General features: G+C 36.1%; 3 protein-coding genes and 1 pseudogene across 4 annotated transcripts; 2 read left to right on the top strand and 2 right to left on the bottom strand.

The window, feature by feature from the left end:
- The first annotated feature begins 794 nt into the window (after positions 1-794).
- On the top strand, positions 795-7,076 carry LOC125201241 (nuclear exosome regulator NRDE2). 2 transcript variants are annotated; one of them, XM_048099277.1, is made up of 10 exons: positions 795-1,315; positions 1,635-2,379; positions 2,672-3,293; positions 3,597-3,768; positions 3,851-4,211; positions 4,586-4,696; positions 5,190-5,541; positions 5,676-5,901; positions 5,996-6,217; positions 6,552-7,076. In XM_048099277.1, exons 1-10 carry the CDS (start codon positions 807-809, stop codon positions 6,703-6,705), a joined length of 3,474 nt encoding a protein of 1,157 aa, XP_047955234.1. In that variant the 5' UTR covers positions 795-806; the 3' UTR covers positions 6,706-7,076. The 2 variants fall into 2 exon arrangements, with proteins under 2 accessions (XP_047955234.1, XP_047955235.1); XM_048099278.1 differs by lacking the exons at positions 5,676-5,901; positions 5,996-6,217; positions 6,552-7,076 and having other exon boundaries at positions 3,851-4,207; positions 5,190-5,459.
- Positions 7,077-7,739: 663 nt separating this feature from the next.
- On the top strand, positions 7,740-9,286 carry LOC125206896 (peptide methionine sulfoxide reductase-like). The gene is made up of 2 exons (XM_048106114.1): positions 7,740-8,119; positions 8,883-9,286. The coding sequence occupies exons 1-2, from the start codon at positions 7,808-7,810 to the stop codon at positions 9,132-9,134; spliced, it is 564 nt and encodes a 187-aa protein (XP_047962071.1). The 5' UTR covers positions 7,740-7,807; the 3' UTR covers positions 9,135-9,286.
- Positions 9,287-9,427: 141 nt separating this feature from the next.
- LOC125202092 lies at positions 9,428-11,375 on the bottom strand (annotated as a pseudogene).
- A 1,544-nt stretch (positions 11,376-12,919) lies between these two features.
- Positions 12,920-17,881, bottom strand: LOC125192878 (ammonium transporter 2 member 3-like). Its single transcript, XM_048090551.1, has 3 exons — positions 17,276-17,881; positions 16,198-16,483; positions 12,920-13,455 (listed from the first exon to the last, which is right to left on the bottom strand). Exons 1-3 carry the CDS (start codon positions 17,879-17,881, stop codon positions 12,920-12,922), a joined length of 1,428 nt encoding a protein of 475 aa, XP_047946508.1.
- Positions 17,882-18,192: the final 311 nt, after the last annotated feature.

Raw genomic sequence — 18,192 nt, 5'->3', positions numbered from 1 at the left:
TTATATCAAAACTTGTAGTACTATAGTAGTAGGATAAAATGGTGAAGTTTGAATTTATTAAAGGGAATTGTCATTTAAACATATATTTTCGATTAATTTTGGTCAATTTTATAATTTTTTCAATTGTCCCATAATGGTTAAATTCGGAATAATATGACCGAATTAATATAATACGGTAACAAACGACACTATTTTTGATAAAACGATATCACTATATTTTGAGTGTTGAAATATGCCTATGTATCTAAAATGAAGTAGTTTTGTTGTTATGGAGTATTTGATTTTGCCATATTAGTTTTGATTTTTGCTTTTATGGGATAATAAATGCGAAAGATTGAAAAACTGTAATATTATACTTGAGCATAAGAAATTATGGGACTGACAAAAATCAACGTAAAATTATGATTTAAATCATTAAATGGTAATTATCTATTTGTTTACTAATCTTATCTTTTTAAAGTACATTTAATCTTATATTTTATCAATTATTAACTGGTCTAATTAATTTTATATTATGACAAGTATGGTGAGCATTCGGATTTCATATAAAATCTTTGGTCAATCTGATCCAATCTAAAAGTTCCAAATGTTATTAAAAATGAATCCGATGTGATTAGAATTGTCCCAAAATCCAAAATTGCATATCAAAATCCGAAAACTAAACACTAAAAATCTGAAAAATTTAAAAATCCAAACAAGGGGTGAATTAGTAATTACAGAAAACAAACTAGTAACACTAATACTATATATTTGCCCCAAATTAAAAAGTACCTAAAATTATTTCAGAAGCTCTACTGAATTTGGATATGGCGGAAAAGGAGCAAACTACCAAAACGACGCCGCTCTTCGCTGCTTTCGGCGGCGAATCGCTCCCCTCCGCCGCTGATAGTAGTAGCGACAAAGCCACAGCGCAATGGCTGCAGAACTCCAGCTTCAACACCGACCTCTCCGTCATAAATGACGCCGTTAGCAAATACAAACTCACCTACGACGAGGAATCGGAGGAAGAAGAAGAAGACAACGCGGAAGGAATTGATGCCAGGAAACGGCCACCGCAGTACGAGATGGTGCCTTCGGAGGCCAGCGCTTCTTCCGACGAAGATCGCGGGAGGAAGAGTAAAAAGAAGAGGAAAAGGAGAAAGGGGGAATCGAGCGGATCGCGTGCGTCGTTTAGCTATGCGGCAACACTATCCTCTAATTCGAGGAAACCGGGAGTTGAGAAATGGGCGGCGTCTTCTTCTACTGCTAATGAGAAAGAGTACTACTTTGATTCCCGTGGAGACCGCGACAATTTAGCCTTTGGTAGCATCTACAGGTTAATTGAGCTACTCTTCGCTTGATTTTGTGCATTTCTAGTGTTTGATGCATTAGTTTGGGGGAATTTTCATTATTGGCTGCAGCTTGTACTCTATATCTCTGTATTTGCATGTCTATAAAAGAGTGTTTTGATTGTATAAGTGTATGGTCATGTTTTAGAGCTTTTACAGTTTTATCACTCACAGAGTTATTGAAGATAGGTTTATTAGAGTTCATGTTCTTTCTTTGAGTTTCTATGTGGATTAAGGTCTTTATTTTGGAAAATGATACTGTTTACATTTCCGGACTAATTATAAGTGTGCGATGATCAAATGCAGAATGGATGTTGCTCGTTACAAGCTTTGCAATTCTAAGAAACTCTCTGAACAGAACTTTATCCAGTGGAATAAAAGAGCTCGTCGGCTGGAGGGGGATAATGACGTTGATGCGTTGGATAATAAACTTAGGTCTGGGGGGCGCTATTGGTCGGCTAAATATGCTGCTATTGAGCGTCATAAGGACTTGAAACGGATGCGGGTTCTTGCTCCTAAAAGTAACATGAAGAGCTCGGTTGCTGATTATATCCCTTTAGTTGATGAAGGTTCAGACAGTGGACTGGCATCGAGTGCCGAAGTTGTTCAAGAGTCCTGGGAAGATGAGGTCTTGCGGAGAACAAGGGAGTTCAATAAGATGACGAGGGAGCATCCACAGGATGAGAGTCTATGGTTGTCATTTGCGAAGTTTCAAGACAAGGTGGCAAGTAAGCAGTCTCACAAAGGTGCTCGTCTTCAGATCCTCGAGAAGAAAATCAGTATTCTGGAGAAAGCAACTGAGATTAATCCAGAAAGTGAAGATTTACTTATTTCTCTTATGAAAGCTTATCAGAGCAGAGATAGCACTGATGTGCTGATTAGGAGATGGGAGAAGATACTTACATCTAATTCTGGAAGTTGCAAGCTGTGGAAAGAATTTTTACGGGTTCTCGGGGGTGAGTTTTCCAGATTCAAGGTTTCCGAGCTAAGGAAAATGTATGCCAATGCTATCCAAGCCTTGGCTGGTGCTTGCATAAAGCAGCAGAGGCAGGTTCTCACTTTAAAGATCCATACTTTTTCCCTTTGCTTGTATTAATGAGTTAAAACAGAATTACTCGCAGAACACATAAGAAGAGGAAAAAAAGCATGTCACACACTCACATATTTAATACTAGTAGTGAAAGTTTAGTCTTATCTGGCCATTAATTTGAGCATGAACTAGTTCCAAATCTTATGTTTCTTTCTCTTGCTAGTCATAATGCATTAGATTCAGTAGCTTATTTCCCCTAATTAGTTAGGATTTCTGAAATATTGATCCAGCCTCCTCCTTGTGCTGGATGCAGGCTCATCCATCCGACAGTGCAACATCAATTGATCCGGCTATTATTCAACTGGAGCTTGGTTTGGTTGATGTTTTCATTGGTCTTTGCCGCCTCGAGTGGCAGGCAGGTTACCAAGAACTGGCAACTGCTTTATTTCAAGCGGAGCTTGAGTATAGTTTGTTTTCTCCATTTGTTCTCTCGGAACAAAGTAAGCAAAGATTGTTTCAGCACTTTTGGAGTAGTAATGGTGCCAGAATCGGGGAGGATGGAGCCCTTGGATGGTTAACTTGGATAGAGAAGGAGGAAGAACAGAGGCAAATGCTTATCCGTGAGGAGGAGGCCTCAGATGCAGTTGAGGAAGGTGGTTGGACAGGTTGGTTTGACCCATCATCTGAGACTACAGAAATCGAATTGCCAGGAGCTACTACTGAGGAACAGAAGATTGGTGAGGAATTGAATGATGAATCTGATACAAATGATGTTGAGCAGAAGGATGATGTTGAATCTCTGCTTAAAGCACTTGGCATTGATGCCGCTGCTGAAGCTGATGTAACGATTAAAGATACAGAAACATGGACTAAATGGTCAAAGGCCGAAACGACAAGAGATTTTGATCATTGGATGCCTCTTCGTGCAAATTCTGGTTTGTCTCCATTCATGTGCTGTTTCTCCATCAATCATACTTATGGTTATTGGTTACTTAAACTGAAAACTTAAGTTATTGATTGGACCCAAATGAGATGGTTGAGTTGTATGATTAGTTTATGTTAACCTGCAATTTATATTAATAACCATGGCCTTGCATTCTCAGTTCATTGGAAATGATCCTGTGGCCTTTTCTTTTTTACGCTTACTGCAGTGTTTCTCCATGTAGTTTTAATGTCATATATTTTGAGTTTATCTACAATTTTGTGGTGAAAATGACTTGGCTAAATTGGCCAAACAGATCAGGTTTCTCGTGATGTTGTCACTGCCGAGGCTGAAGATGATGAACAAATTTTGAGTATAATAATGTATGAAGATGTGAGTGATTACTTGTTCTCACTCAAGTCCGAGGAAGCCCGATTTTCTCTCGTGTCCCAGTTTATAGATTTCTTTGAGGGGAGGATAGCTCAGTGGTAGGTATTATGGCAATTACGATACCTATACGATATCTACTGCTGTTTTCTTTTGTTCCCTGACCACCACTCATGTTCACAGGACTTGCACAAACAGTTCAAGTTGGGTTGCAAAGACACTTAGTTTGGAAAGTCCCCCTTATTCTCTTCTAGAGGATCTAGGAAAAGTGCATGATGTTCTGGTGAGGAAGTCGACCAACCTAAGGAGTTTTAGTTTGGAGCTACTTTTAGAAAGTTCAGATGACTTGAATATGAGGACTAATATGATGAAATTTCTCCGAAATGCTATCTTACTTTGTTTGAAAGTGTTTCCACAAAACTACATCTTGGAGGAAGCTGCTCTTGTTGCTGAGGAGTTATCAAATACAAGGATGAATTCAACAAGTTATTCTGTGACACCATGTCGAGCTCTGGCAAAGACTTTACTGAAAAATAATAGGCAGGTATGTGTTATACATCTATAATTTGACATCGAGTTCATGAGAACTGGAAATCCTTTTCCCTTACACCCATCCCCAGTCAATGTTAATCTCACGTAGAAATGCTGCTTAGTCTTTTTAGATGCTTATTGGAGAGAATGTCGTTTACTTTAGAGATCCACTGCAGGGTAAAAGCATATGATTTTACATGTGTTTAAAAAGGATCTACTATGCACTCTCACCTTCTCAAGAGGATCTATACTCTAAATATTCTATCAAGATTTACACTTGATTTGATAACCATCGTCTATTTAATCTGTTGTCAAACTAAACCGAAAACTGGCCTGGAAGTGGAATTGATGTTTTATACTAACTTTTTATGTGCTTCTTTATTATAGGATGTATTGCTATGTGGAGTTTATGCTAAAAGAGAAGCTTTCTATGGGAATATTGAGCATTCCAGGAAGATTTTTGACATGGCCCTATCATCGGTTGAGGGGCTTCCACCGGTATGTATTAATCCACAGTTCGGTTATTTTGTTACAGTTTGGACTAGAGTTGTCATATTGTAGGCTGTATGCTCTGAAAAGTTCACATTTCTTCTAACAAATATATTTTGCTATTATATTGAGTTTGAGGCAGTAACTGAACAGGCTGTGGATTTTTGTCCTCTTTTCTCTTACCATGATTTACCAACCTTTTCAGTTATCCTGCAATTATTTTCTAATGCCAGCATCTCTTTTCCATGGCTTAAGCTAAAATATTCTCTTATTTTACGTTCGGGTTTGTTGCTATTGTGGATTTTAAAAAACTTAGGATAGTAAGAGAGTAAAGTTCTCGAAAATATTAAGAATTCCACCAGAATCAACAAAACTGTTTCAAGATGTTGAGAAGGATGATGTTATTTTTTATTTTCCATGGTCACTCCATGTATGCTGTAATCCTACCCATTTTGGGTCCATGTAAAGCTGAAACCTAATGTGTTTGTGCTTAACCAAACAGGAACTTCGGTCAAATGCATCTCTGTTGTACTTCTGGTATGCAGAAGTTGAGCTTGCGAACAATTCTTCCAAAAGTTCTGACTCCTCGTCCCGTGCAATACATATCTTATCTTGCTTAGGCAATGGAGCAAAATATACTCCATTTAAAGGACAACTGTCAAGTGTCCAACAACTTAGAGCCCGCCAGGGGTTCAAAGATCGTATAAGAATGTTGAGTTCAACATGGGCACATGGTGTCACAGATGATCATTCTGCTGCTCTTATCTGTTCAGCAGCTTTATTTGAAGAGTTGACGTCTGGATGGGCCTGTGCGTTGGAAATTCTGGAAAACTCTTTTACAATGGTGCTTCCAGGTGAATATGCTTCTTCTGTATGTATTTTATGGTAGTAACAAACCTCAACAATTGGCTTCTCTTTTCCATATGCATTGTTTTAAAGATAATCCCTCGGAGTTTGTATTTTAATTGCAATCATTTTCTTACTGCAGAGAGGAGGAGAAACAGCAGGCAACTTGAATTCTTGTTTACCTATTATGTGAGGATGCTCGACAGAAATCACATGGAACTTAAGCTTTCAGGAATATGGGAATCTATTGTGAAAGGATTGCAGTTATATCCTTTTAGCCCGCAACTTCACTATGCTTTAGTTGAAATCAGCCATCTCTACACATCACCCAATAAATTGCGGTGGACTTTTGACGATCACTGCCGAAAGTATAACTCACTTTTCATCATTTGCTAAGTATTCTTATTCTCTAGTTCATTGTTTCTTGAGAAGGATCTAATTACTGAATTGATCAAAAATCAGAACCCCGTCTACCATCACATGGCTCTACGCATTGGCATTTGAGATGAGCACCGGAGGTTCCCAGCATAGAATACGCGGACTTTTTGAAAGGGCATTGGAGGATGACAAATTGCACAGTTCAGTGATTCTCTGGCGTTGTTTCATCGAATACGAGAGGAGTGTAGCATGCAATATTCCGGGAGCTAAAAGAGTGTTCTTTCGTGCAATACATGCATGCCCCTGGTATGACTTCTCTGACATTAGTAAAAATACTTTGTGTATCGAGGAGAATATACCTTTCAAATTAGCTGGAATTATTAAGGATCAGGAAATTAGGAGTAATAGAATTTTCACCTAGACTTGCACCAGATGATAGTACATGGTATTTGTAATTGTAGTTACTGAAGAAAATATCAGGCAAGATCTTACAGCTTTGGGATATAATGAAATTAATTTTGTCGGTTTTTTAATGCTGCTTACGACTACCTGAAATTGCTTGATCCTTTGCAAAGGCTGTCTTTTTTCTATTTAAGATTTTCCCACTATTTTGACGGGTGACCTTTCTTCCAACTTCCAGGTCGAAAAAGCTGTGGCTTGATGGTTTTCTCAAACTGAACTCAGTATTGTCTGTGAAAGAGCTGTCGGACCTCCAAGAAGTCATGCGAGAAAAGGAACTCAATCTGAGGACTGATATATACGAGATTCTATTGCAAGATGAGATGGAGGCTTAGCCCTGTTAACTCACGTTGTCTGATGCTGCTGTTTCTTCGTCTTGAACCACCCATACACCACGTGCTATCAAGCTCTCATTGTCTGCTGCTGTTTCGTTTTCTTGGACTACTCACACACTGCGTGTTGAAAGATTAAGGAGAAGCTAAGCTAATGGCTGAATGATCAGAGATAGTAGGATGTTGGCTGGTGGAGCTCTTTTCTCCATGAGTATGTTGGTAGACAATTTGTGAAAAAAATGGTCAATAAAAGGTATGGTTACTGTCCAACTAAAAAAAAGAAAATTGATGGCTACTGAAAATATGAATTTTTGTACAATTGTACTACTCCATAGTCTCCATTACTTAACAGAATTTGATAGCTTTTGTGATAACTTTCTTTTCCCAATGCACACAATACATTAAACTACCTAATATTTCCATATGGGCCACATTTCCAAAAAAAATTAAATAAATAAATTCCGGCCTAGTATTTTTATTACGTACGTTGTGTCAAAAATAAATAAAATTTGAATCTTTTCGGCATATGGACCACATTTCCAAATGCTTATAATTTTTGTATATTAAGTTTTTACCAAACTTTGATTATGATTTAAAACTATCTATATATTTAAATACATGACCTTTCAACTTTTCTTTTTATTTTAACAACTATGAATTGTCTCTAAAGCTAAATCAGCACTCCTATAGTGCATACTTGAAATGCCTACATGATTTATTCGTCGAAAATTGATAACCATGGAGCATTGAAATATAGATCAATATTAAAATCTCTATATTCGAAGTCATAATTTTAATTCCATATATAAAATCAGAATATAAACACATTCATTAGCATAATAAATGAAAGGGGCAAAAGTTAGAGAAATTTAAGGAAATCATTTACAAAATACTCCAAGGAATTAAAGATATTTAATCGCCCATGCCCTGACCCATGCACGTGACAGTAAAACGGGACCAGATTCATAATTCTCCCACTTGGAAAATAAGTAGAGTACAATTAAATGATAAGATTTGGTGACTTTAATAAATGAATTAGAATTAAAATTAAAAAAGTGATAATAAGTGAGTGAAGCAGCTCTCACAACCAATAATTCAATCAGCAATGGCATCGACCAACCCGGCGCTTGAAGCGGATACGGACTCCCCGGCGGATCCGGGTCTGGAGCTGGCCCAGTTCGCGGCCGGCTGCTTCTGGGGGGTAGAATTGACTTTTCAGAGGGTTGAGGGCGTCGCCAAGACGGAAGTGGGCTACTCGCAGGGGCACGTCCACGACCCGAATTACCCGCTGGTTTGCACCGGATCCACCAACCACGCTGAAGTGATTCGGATCCATTTTGACCCGACTGTTTGCCCCTATACGACTCTACTTCGTGTATTCTGGGGAAAACATGATCCCACTTCTCTCAATCGTCAGGTATTATTTTATTATTTCTATTTGTACTATATATGTTGAATTTCGTTTTATGTTTGTTTAATTGATTTTTTTGTATAGCTATATAAAAATATAAATATAAATATTAATTTTATCCTCAACTATATCTATACATATTCTTTTGTTAAAAAATTCATTGATAATAATCGACCATAGTTTGTGATTTTAGTATTCAAAACTACATAGGCTATTCGTTGCTAAAATCACGAACTGTGGCAGAGTAATACTCAAAACTATGTCATCTTGGTAAATTCAATTGCCACGTGAATTCAATTTTGTTAGGTTAGTTTTAATTTCACCATAATTCTAAATTGTGGGAAATTGGCAACAAAATCAAAGTTTATGATTTTTTGATCACCTTTTAAGTTATTCGACCTTAGTTCGTGATTTCATCCACCGATAGCCATTTATTTATAAGCTTGCTCGAAATTTCCAGCTAATGTGTCTTCAAGAAACACACATTGAATCCAATGATATACATATGAAAAATTCTCTTATCATTTTGACTCAAGGCTATTAAGTGAACAACATAATTACTATAGGGCCATAGGCTATTTTTATAATGTTTATAATTTGAGAATAAAACTATGTACAAGTATACTTGTATGAAGTTCTAGGCAGGATGACTGGATGAGAGATTGCATCATGAGAAATTTGTTAATCACATTTTGCTTTAAGGTTTGGACAATTTTGTTGTATGATTCACAACAACATTAACTAACACAATTATTATGTAATGTTGCAGGGAAATGATGTTGGGACACAGTATAGGTCAGGAATATACTACTACAATCAAGAACAAGCAAAACTAGCCCAAGAATCACTAGAAGCAAAGCAGAAAGAGGTGGAGAAGAAGATAGTGACTGAAATACTTCCAGCCAAAAGATTCTACAGAGCTGAAGAGTATCACCAGCAGTATCTCGAGAAGGGTTCAGGGAAAGGCCCCGCACAGTCGGCTGCCAAGGGCTGCAACGACCCCATCCGTTGCTACGGTTGATGCACCCTCTTTCGTATATTCAAATAATACCGAGAAAACACTTGTGTGAGACCATCTCTCTGGTGACTTAAGTTTATGAATAATTGAGTATGGACTAGTGTTTATTTATGAGGATGTGACAACTATGTTTATGATATTTTTCTTCATCTGCATATATTGGATAATATATGTTAATTTCAGAAGAAAATTCAATTTGATTGAGGCAAATGTGAGTAGTAATTACATATAGTCATATGGACTAGTTTTGTTCAAGTTTAAGTAACATTATCGTTTCAAAGGCCTAACTAAACATATTGAAACAAGCCAAAGAAATATTTTATTAAATTTATGATAGATATAACTCAATACATTGAGCACACGCACACTCAAACTACACAATAGCAATACATAGAAATCAATTTGTGTGGCATCACAAAATAAAACATAATTTAACAATAGAACAACAGTCGATGGCAAATGCAAAATCAAACTAGAGTTCATCCTTATTCGTCGTCGATTCACCCTCATCGTCGCCGGGATTGCTGGATGATTTTTTGATGGCATAAGATGCTTCCATCGCAATGCCACACTGTCCATGCTTTTTAGCAATCCCGCGTTGCATTCTAACATAACCCTTTTCACCCCAATCGGCTCCCCACGAGTTCCTCACGATCCAGTATTTTGTCCCATCGAGGGTCGTGCCGTACCCAACAATCGCCACCCCGTGGTCTAGGTCAGTGCCACATTCCCCTGCATATACACCCTGCCACATTAAAATGAAAAAATTAGTTAAGTTTGGAATTATACTATTCCATTAAATCTGACTAGAGATGTCAATCAGGTCATATCAATTTCAAGACTAATAAATATGACACTAGGCCATCTCAACGTAAGACGATTAAATTAAATTGATTTTCTTAGAGATTGCTAACTTGGTCTCAATTATTACTTGAGACCAAGTTAGGCAGGTTGATAAGATCGGACCAAATTTGATACCCCATTTAGTCATTTATGCCTCTTTAAAATCTCTACACTCTTTAATTCATTTAATTTAATTCTCACTTATGATGCTTAACTGCTCCATTTATATCCATAACAACACCATACACATAAAAATAGTCCTAAAAGGATGCGATATGACATGACTATAGTGGTAGGTTTGTAATAAAAATGTTAAATAAGTAAGTGAGAGTATGATAATAATATGTTGTATGACAATTCCTATAAAAGAAACGAAACTATTTTTGTTGGATGATAAAGTACATAGTAAATTTGAATAGAAATTAGAAGTGACTGTTTATTTTTACCTTTTTCTTGTCACATTTCCCATCTTTAGCCGTGTAGGGATAGATACTCTCTGTTGTTAATCCTCCATTTTTTTGAATAAAATCAAAAGCTGCTTCCATTAGCCCTCCATTGCACCCTTGGTTCTCGTCGGTGTCGCAATCAACAAGCTCTTGTTCGGACAGAGACACTAATTTCTTCGTCTTGATGTAGTTTATCCCCTCTACCGCCACAACAGTCGAAAACGCCCAGCAACTACCTGTTTTCTCGTAAAACACGAATTATAAGCACAAGGGCGGAGGCTGAAAAAAATTCTTATAGAAGCTAAATTTTTTAAATTTTATGTTTGAGATTTTAAAAAGACAATTTTCTTATTATTTGATCCGACAATTAAAATATTAAGATAATAATAAAAAATTGTTTGGTAGCGGCTTAAGCCCCTCCTAGCTTATTCAATGGAATAAATGTCTTACCACAATTTCCTTGATCTTTGACTGGGGTGACGGCGCCTTTCTTCCTCCAATCAACAGAGGTCGGAGCATCATGTACATCCTCGTACATGAAGCTTCCATTCGCATGTGGGGCCCCTTGGAACATTCGATTATGGCTCACCTTTGAACCGGCATAGACGCTCTTGAACTCGTGGTTGGTCATGTCGGCGAACTTGTTGAGTTTGAGCTTGTAGGGCTTGTCCATCTTGTTGAAATCATTGATGTAATGGGCATTGGCCTTGAAAACGTTGTAGCGCTTTTGTTTGTCATGGATGCTCCTCGACACGGTGTGGTGGCTCCTCCACCGCTCGTAGAGGTCCCACAGGCGCTCCTCGGTCTCCAGCTCGGCCTCGTGGAAGTCAAAGCACTCCACGAGACCGATGATCACGAGGAGCGAGAGCGTTGCTAGGAAGAATTTGTTCATTTTTTTCTTTCAAGAATGTGATGGGATTTTTGTGATGAGAAATTGTGTTTTAGTTAGGGGTTGAAATTCTCCTTTTTATAGAGCAACATTGGTCTATTGTGTGATGGGATAAGCAACTTTTTTTGGATGCTTTTAGCTTCTAATAACTGAATTTTATTATTAAAAAAACACCTAAAATTTGTTATCATGAAATGTGGAGGTGGAGAAGTCAGAAAAGGGAAAAGATAGATTTAAGAAATAAATTTCATGGCACTACATTTCTGGTTTTATTTTCATTTTTGATATTGATTATTTTGTGGACTAATTTAACTGAAGAGTGTACACATGAAGCTCCATCTAATTAAGGTTTATCCAAAATGAAATTTTTATTACTAGATGGTAGTTTTCAACCATCGAATTATTATTGTGTGTATTTGGAGAACACCTTAACTTTTGCTAGTAAGTTTGTCAGTGTCAAATTATTATATATCTCATATAAAACTAACAATTGAAATAAGAGACACCTTTAATATATATCATCGACAACTTTGTAGTATAATTCATATGCTTCGTGCAATAAATAATTTTTATTATCTTTTCAAAGTCTTGTTTACTAAAAACGAACAAAAACTATTTTTAGCTTTAATAATTTTTTCATCACTTTAATCTCTTATGTTTTAGTTTTTTAAAATTGTATGTTATATTTAATCAATTAAGTTAGGTTCTACAAAAAATTACTAGTAACATTTATTTGCAATTTTTATTCATAATTAATCATTATTGTGAATCGTTGTGTAAAGACTGTATCATTGCAACGAACATAAAAATTTTTGAACTCGAAACATATAGCTTCCAATCAAAATAAATTGCTGCATCCGCTCCTAACAATCAGAATATAAATCTTTTATTTTTTTAGAATTGATTATGAATAATTATATAGTAAATTTTTGCTATTAAAGAACAGGATACATAAATTAAAATAAAGAGTGCAAATATACCTTTATATATAATGTAAACTAAAAAACAATAAATTCCCAATTTCTCAAGCACTTGATTGAAAATGGGACGGTTATGCATATATCATCAAATTCCCTTTTCTAAATGAAGCAGCTGTTTAATTTCTCAACCACTCGATGCATCATGATGTCGAAAATAACAGCTCTTTATTTTCCAGATTTGAAATAAAACGTTGCTTCTAAAACTATTATTACTTGTGCATTTCGTATCTATAGTTTGCAGTTACAAGAAACCAGAAAACCCATATTTTCAACTTTATCAAAACACTAGACAATAAAACATAAGTAACTTATTTTGTCAGACGTTTCTCTTTGATTAATGGAAATGAATGTGAAAGTAACAGCAAAATCATATACAACATCCCACTATTAATTTTACGAAGTAGTATTATTTTAAATAATATTTGCTACAAAATAATGTTTCACAATTAGTATTTATTACAAAATTTTGAAATTTTAACATGTACCAACATGCGATATAGAAATTGAGTCATATATAGGTCACTATCTTTGTCACGTGCCATTAAAATATAAATTTCAAATTATAATTATACAAATCTATGATTAGCCTTAAAATGAACTTCATTTCAAAAGTAAAAATTAACATAATATCTAACGATTTGTAACTGACCGTGTACAAAATGATGGCATTTTAGGAGTCATACGAAATCGAAGAGGGATAGGTTGTCTCTCCCCATCACCCCATAGCGCGTACGCTTCCTCTCCGTGTGCCGCGTCGTCTCCAATTTCGAGCCCGTCTTCGTCCATTCGAAGAGGGACGATTCTACTTATCACTATACATATCAAGCTTGTTACCACCACGTTCCAAACCGTTATAAAAAGGGCTCCTAGAACTTGGAAGCCCATTTGGCGAAGCCCGTTATTGAATTTGTGGTTGAATACTCCGTACAAGAAGCCCGGGCCAGGATGATCTCGATTGTAGAACATAGCGAGGAGATCGGGCTTAGCGAAAAGGCCGGAGAGAAGCCCACCGAGCAGGCCCGCAACTGCGTGGGTGTGGAAAACTCCGAGCGTGTCGTCTACTTTTTGGAGGAAGGCTGATTTTTTGTGTAAAACCATCATTGTGTACCAAGGAATTAGGCCCGATAGGATTCCCATTATAATTGCGGCCCATGTATCCACAATTCCTATAAATCCAAACTCATTAGTAATTTAATTTAGTAGTGTAACAAAATTGTCACATTTTTTTTATGAATGATTATAGTTAGGGCTGGCAAATCGTGCGGATTGGGTCGTTATCGGGTTGACCCGATAACGACCCAACCCAATAAGGCCAAACCCGAACCCAACCTGTTAAGGAAACCCCAAACCCGAACACGAACCCAACCCGCCACCTTCAAACCCGGACACGACCTGGACACGACCCGAACACGATAACGACACGAACCACTTTGGGTTGACCCGACACGATAAGAACACGATATCGACCTGGACACGATACCAACACGAACCACTTTGGGTTGACCCGACACGATAACAACACGACAACAACCTAAGCACGATAACAACACGATTACATATTGCTTCAAAAAATGATCAAGACTTTAAAAAGCCATATAGCATGAAGATGTTCCATTTTAAACAACAAAACTCCAACAAAATCCGAAAAAACCCAACAAAATACATAACTTTTGTTCCAAATACATAACTTTTGTTCCAAAACCCAACAAAAAAATTTGAAACAAGATAAAAGAACTAAAGAAGTAAAAAGAACAAAACAAAAAAGAGTGAAAATACTAAAAATTAAATTAAATTTATTGAATCAAAATAAAAAGAATATAATAGTAAAATAAATTATATTATAAAATTATTTGTTGATTAGTTTTGCTAGTACATAATATCTGAATTAACGTTTTGTATCTATAAGTATAAACTTATTTTTCATAAATTTATTCAAATTATCCTTTTATTCTAAACACTAATTGATTTAGTTTTATTTTTCACTTGGATCTCTCACGTACATTGTATTATTTCATTTCTTTCGACTACTTTAATTTTTGTAATTTGAAATATAATTTGAAGCTTGTAATTTCAAATATTTTCTATATATTATAACACATGAAGAAATATGCAAAGTAGGGTCATTACATGGTCATTTAATATTATTATCCAAAATTACATGAATGAAGACATAATTATATATTTTGAATATATTAACTAATATACTTGAAGTGTCACACGCCTAGACGTTGATAGCAACAACCTTCTATCGTCGAACTAGCTCTTATGTATCATTTGATGCACTATAATATATAACAGATTATTAATTATAAATTAATTTTATAATATGGGTCTAAAATTTGTTTTGGTTTATCATAATATTTAAATATATCAATTTATATAGCAGTCATATAATTAAAGGATATGTTACAACTTACATGTTGGGTTCCACATGTTATCATCATACCATCTCTATTATGATATTATTACGGACTATGAATATAATTATAAAAGTAATATTAAAATAATACAGTAAATGAAATATTAAAAATATTGTGATTTATCATATAGTAATACTAATAATTTTTCATGATCTTATCAATTTTTGGAGCAAGTGCTATACATTTGAATGTTGTATTACTATTATATGTGTTGAGTCCAACAATGTCTCATCATTGAATGACCCATATTATAATGTTAATAATTTTAGATAGAATAATCAACCAATATGTATAATATTATTTTCAAAATTAAAAGTTAGAAATTAATGATAAAATATCAATGGTTTCAAAAATAATATGAGAGAATTTCCTAACAAAAGAGTGTTTTCCTAATTTATACTTTGTAAAAAAAAGCAATTTATTTATCTTTATATCATTGTGATAGTTAAAATAAAATGAATAAAAAATTATTCCATTATTATTCCATTAAAATACTATGGATGGTTATTCTCTCTAAAATTTTATCTTTTAATAAGGGTCTTGGTACATATTGTACAACAATACAAATGAAAAATGAAAAATTATAAATAAGGTCAAATTAGTCACAAAAATATGTAATTAATGATGCTATCTAATCAAAATAAATTAATATTATCCTTTTTAAAATTTGAAGGGCATTTTGTGTATACAATTTTTGCAAATTTATCTTTACTCAAAATAAAAATAATAATATTAATTTTTAACGGGTTACCCGACCCGACCCGCATCCAACCCGCATCCGACCCGATTTTTTCGTGTTCTTAGTGGGTCGATCCAATAATGACCCGCATCCAATAAGACTTGATCCAAACCCAATAATTTCGTGCGGATTCATGTCGGATTATCGTATCGTGTCAAAAATTGCCAGCCCTAATTATAGTACTCCCTAAAGTATGAGCTATTTATTTACTATAAGCTATAGCCATTTTACATCATATCAAACAAAATTGCACGTTACATATAGTTTAGTACTACATCCAAATAAACTTTTATTGATATATAGTAGGAGTAGAAAATATGACAGTCAAACGTATCAAATTTTATCCCATGTTAGAACACTAAACAAGTCCTTAAGTATAAATTAAGAAAATTATATTTAATGAAGAGATCTTTAGTTCGATCCATATGTAAATATAGATAACTTTTTGAATTTTATCTAGTTTCTATATGCTCTGTCATGCATCAAAATAATAGTCTCTTTTTTCATTTTAGTTTATCCTAAAAAATTAATCCACTTCCGTTTACGATAAATTTTTATCTATTATAAAGCGAGCTTCTTTCTTCACTAAAAATATTCAGTTACTTTTTCTTTTTACCTCTAGACTCGCATTATCGAAGTTACTATTTATATGATATATAGAGAGTTTTAAAGTGGGTATTAGGTGTACTATTGTCTTACAAAGTGTTTACACAGGTTGTAATAGAGATATATAATGAGGGAAAATTTACCGGCGGCGGGAGTGATGCAAACAAGGCCGGTCATCATCCCCTGCACGGCTCCGACGACGGAGCTCTTGAGGTATACGGCCACGTCGAGCGACAGCCACACGAGGATGCTCGTGGCGGTGCAGACGTGGGTGTTCAGCACCGCCAGCGAAGTGATTTTGCTCGCTGCGAGCGGCGCTCCGCCGTTGAAGCCGGTCCAACCCATCCACAGAAACCCAGCGCCACCAAGCATGTTTATAATGTTGTTAGGCGGGAAATGCTGCCTGTCCTCCCTATGCCTTGGCCCCACCTATCAATCAATATTACAAATACTAATCAATTATATATGACCATTCACACCTTTTCTCCTTTATAATAATAGTGAAATTAAAATCTGGACATCATTTTCAATTTGTTCCACTACTATGTAAATTTCTATATTTTTTTCAAATTCTGATTTTGCATAGTACATTTTAAAATTTGGCTACAAATTTTCAAATTATGATTTATTCTTATTTTGCGTCCAAGTGAGATTTTCACTCTAATATGGTTCAATATAAATCATAATTCAACAAATTTAAATATTTGATGTAGTACTCCCTCCGTCCTATAAAGATTGTCCCATTTTTTTTATTTTCGTCCGTCCCACAAAGTTTGTTTCATTTAATTTTTTTTTACCATTTTTGGTAGTAGACCTCATATTCCACTAACTCATTCTTACTCACACTTTATTATAAAACTAATATATAAAAGTAGGACTCACGTTTCACTAACTTTTTCAACTCAATTTTCATTATATTTTTTAAAACCCGTGACGGGTCAAAGTGAGACTATCTTTGTGGGACGGAGGGAGTATAATTTAGTATTATACTATGTTGTTTAGTGCCTAAAATATGATGTCGTTCTAATTGACATTCAATAGTGCCTCGTAAGTAGAGATATCAATCGGGCCAATCTACTCAAATTATCAGGCTATTCGGGTTAGCCCACTTGGATATATATATGACCCTAACCCTATGACTTTTCCGAGTTATTTAGGTCGACCTATGAATTTCGGACTGGATTGACATCGCTACAAGTATGTAATAAAGAAATTAATTACCCAATAAGCCGCAGTCAAACCAGCCACTCCTGAAGACAGATGAATAACATAACCCCCAGCATAGTCAATAATCCTACCCGTCAAGAATCCCTTCCCCCAAATCGTGTGCGCACCCACGGCATACGATAGCGTCGTCCACAGCGGCACGAACATCATCCACGCATAGAAATTCATCCTCCCAAGCAACGACCCTCCAAGAAGTATCACCGTGATGGCCGCAAACGCAAATTGATAGAAAACATAGTCCGCGGTCGGAATGAACCCCCCGAGCTCGTTCCGGCTCAGGAGATAACTCTCGGCCGTGCCCTTCGCGTCCGGCTTCCCCAAAAAAGGGACCTTTTTGGTCCCGAACGACATCTCGTAGGCCCAGAGGACCCAGCAGAGGAGCACGGCCGCGAAGGCGTACAGGGCCATGAACGCCGAGTTCACGGCCCACTTCTTCTTGACCATGCTCCCGTACAGGATCACGAGGCCCGGGACGCTCTGGAGGCCCACCATCGCGGCCGAGGTCATCTGCCATGCGTTGTCGCCCTTGTTTAGCCAATCGGGCGACGCCACGTCGGAGACTAGGCCGCTTGGGAGGGATGTGTAATTAGTCGTGGACATTTTATTTTTGGACCATGATTTGGAATTGGATGTGACATAAATAGGTGATGGGGATTGATGAATTCTATGTTTCTTGTTTGGAGAAATGACAGGCGGATTCCAACGAGGAATCAGGAATAGCGATGGTAGCAAGATTCATTTTTTTTTATTGATTTAGCTATGATTGTTGCAGGCTAGATTCTCGTTCAATTCGACCACGTTTTTCTTGGATTTGATTGGAGCAGGGCAGGGTGACAGTACGATTCTAGTTGTTTTTATTGATTTTGTTATTTTCTTACTCCCGCTCTAGAAGATGACCCCTTATGTATTTT

The sequence above is a fragment of the Salvia hispanica genome, chromosome 1 (genome assembly GCF_023119035.1).
Source record: "Salvia hispanica cultivar TCC Black 2014 chromosome 1, UniMelb_Shisp_WGS_1.0, whole genome shotgun sequence".
Taxonomy (NCBI): domain Eukaryota; kingdom Viridiplantae; phylum Streptophyta; class Magnoliopsida; order Lamiales; family Lamiaceae; genus Salvia; species Salvia hispanica.
This window is presented reverse-complemented; position numbering and strand designations above follow the sequence as displayed.

What these genes read in the sequence shown, in the direction of transcription:
- LOC125201241 (XM_048099277.1), top strand. Translation starts at nt 807, where the DNA reads ATGGCGGAAAAGGAGCAAACTACCAAAACGACGCCGCTCTTCGCTGCT. An exon ending in TACTGAAAAATAATAGGCAG is followed by an intron (nt 4,212 to 4,585) that starts GTATGTGTTATA and finishes TCTTTATTATAG; the next exon opens with GATGTATTGCTATGTGGAGT. An exon ending in CGGTTGAGGGGCTTCCACCG is followed by an intron (nt 4,697 to 5,189) that starts GTATGTATTAAT and finishes TTAACCAAACAG; the next exon opens with GAACTTCGGTCAAATGCATC.
- LOC125192878 (XM_048090551.1), bottom strand. Translation starts at nt 17,881, where the DNA reads ATGTCCACGACTAATTACACATCCCTCCCAAGCGGCCTAGTCTCCGAC. An exon ending in GTTTGACTGCGGCTTATTGG is followed by an intron (nt 16,484 to 17,275) that starts GTAATTAATTTC and finishes ATTGATTGATAG; the next exon opens with GTGGGGCCAAGGCATAGGGA. An exon ending in TTGCATCACTCCCGCCGCCG is followed by an intron (nt 13,456 to 16,197) that starts GTAAATTTTCCC and finishes TTGGATTTATAG; the next exon opens with GAATTGTGGATACATGGGCC.
- LOC125206896 (XM_048106114.1), top strand. Translation starts at nt 7,808, where the DNA reads ATGGCATCGACCAACCCGGCGCTTGAAGCGGATACGGACTCCCCGGCG. An exon ending in CCACTTCTCTCAATCGTCAG is followed by an intron (nt 8,120 to 8,882) that starts GTATTATTTTAT and finishes GTAATGTTGCAG; the next exon opens with GGAAATGATGTTGGGACACA.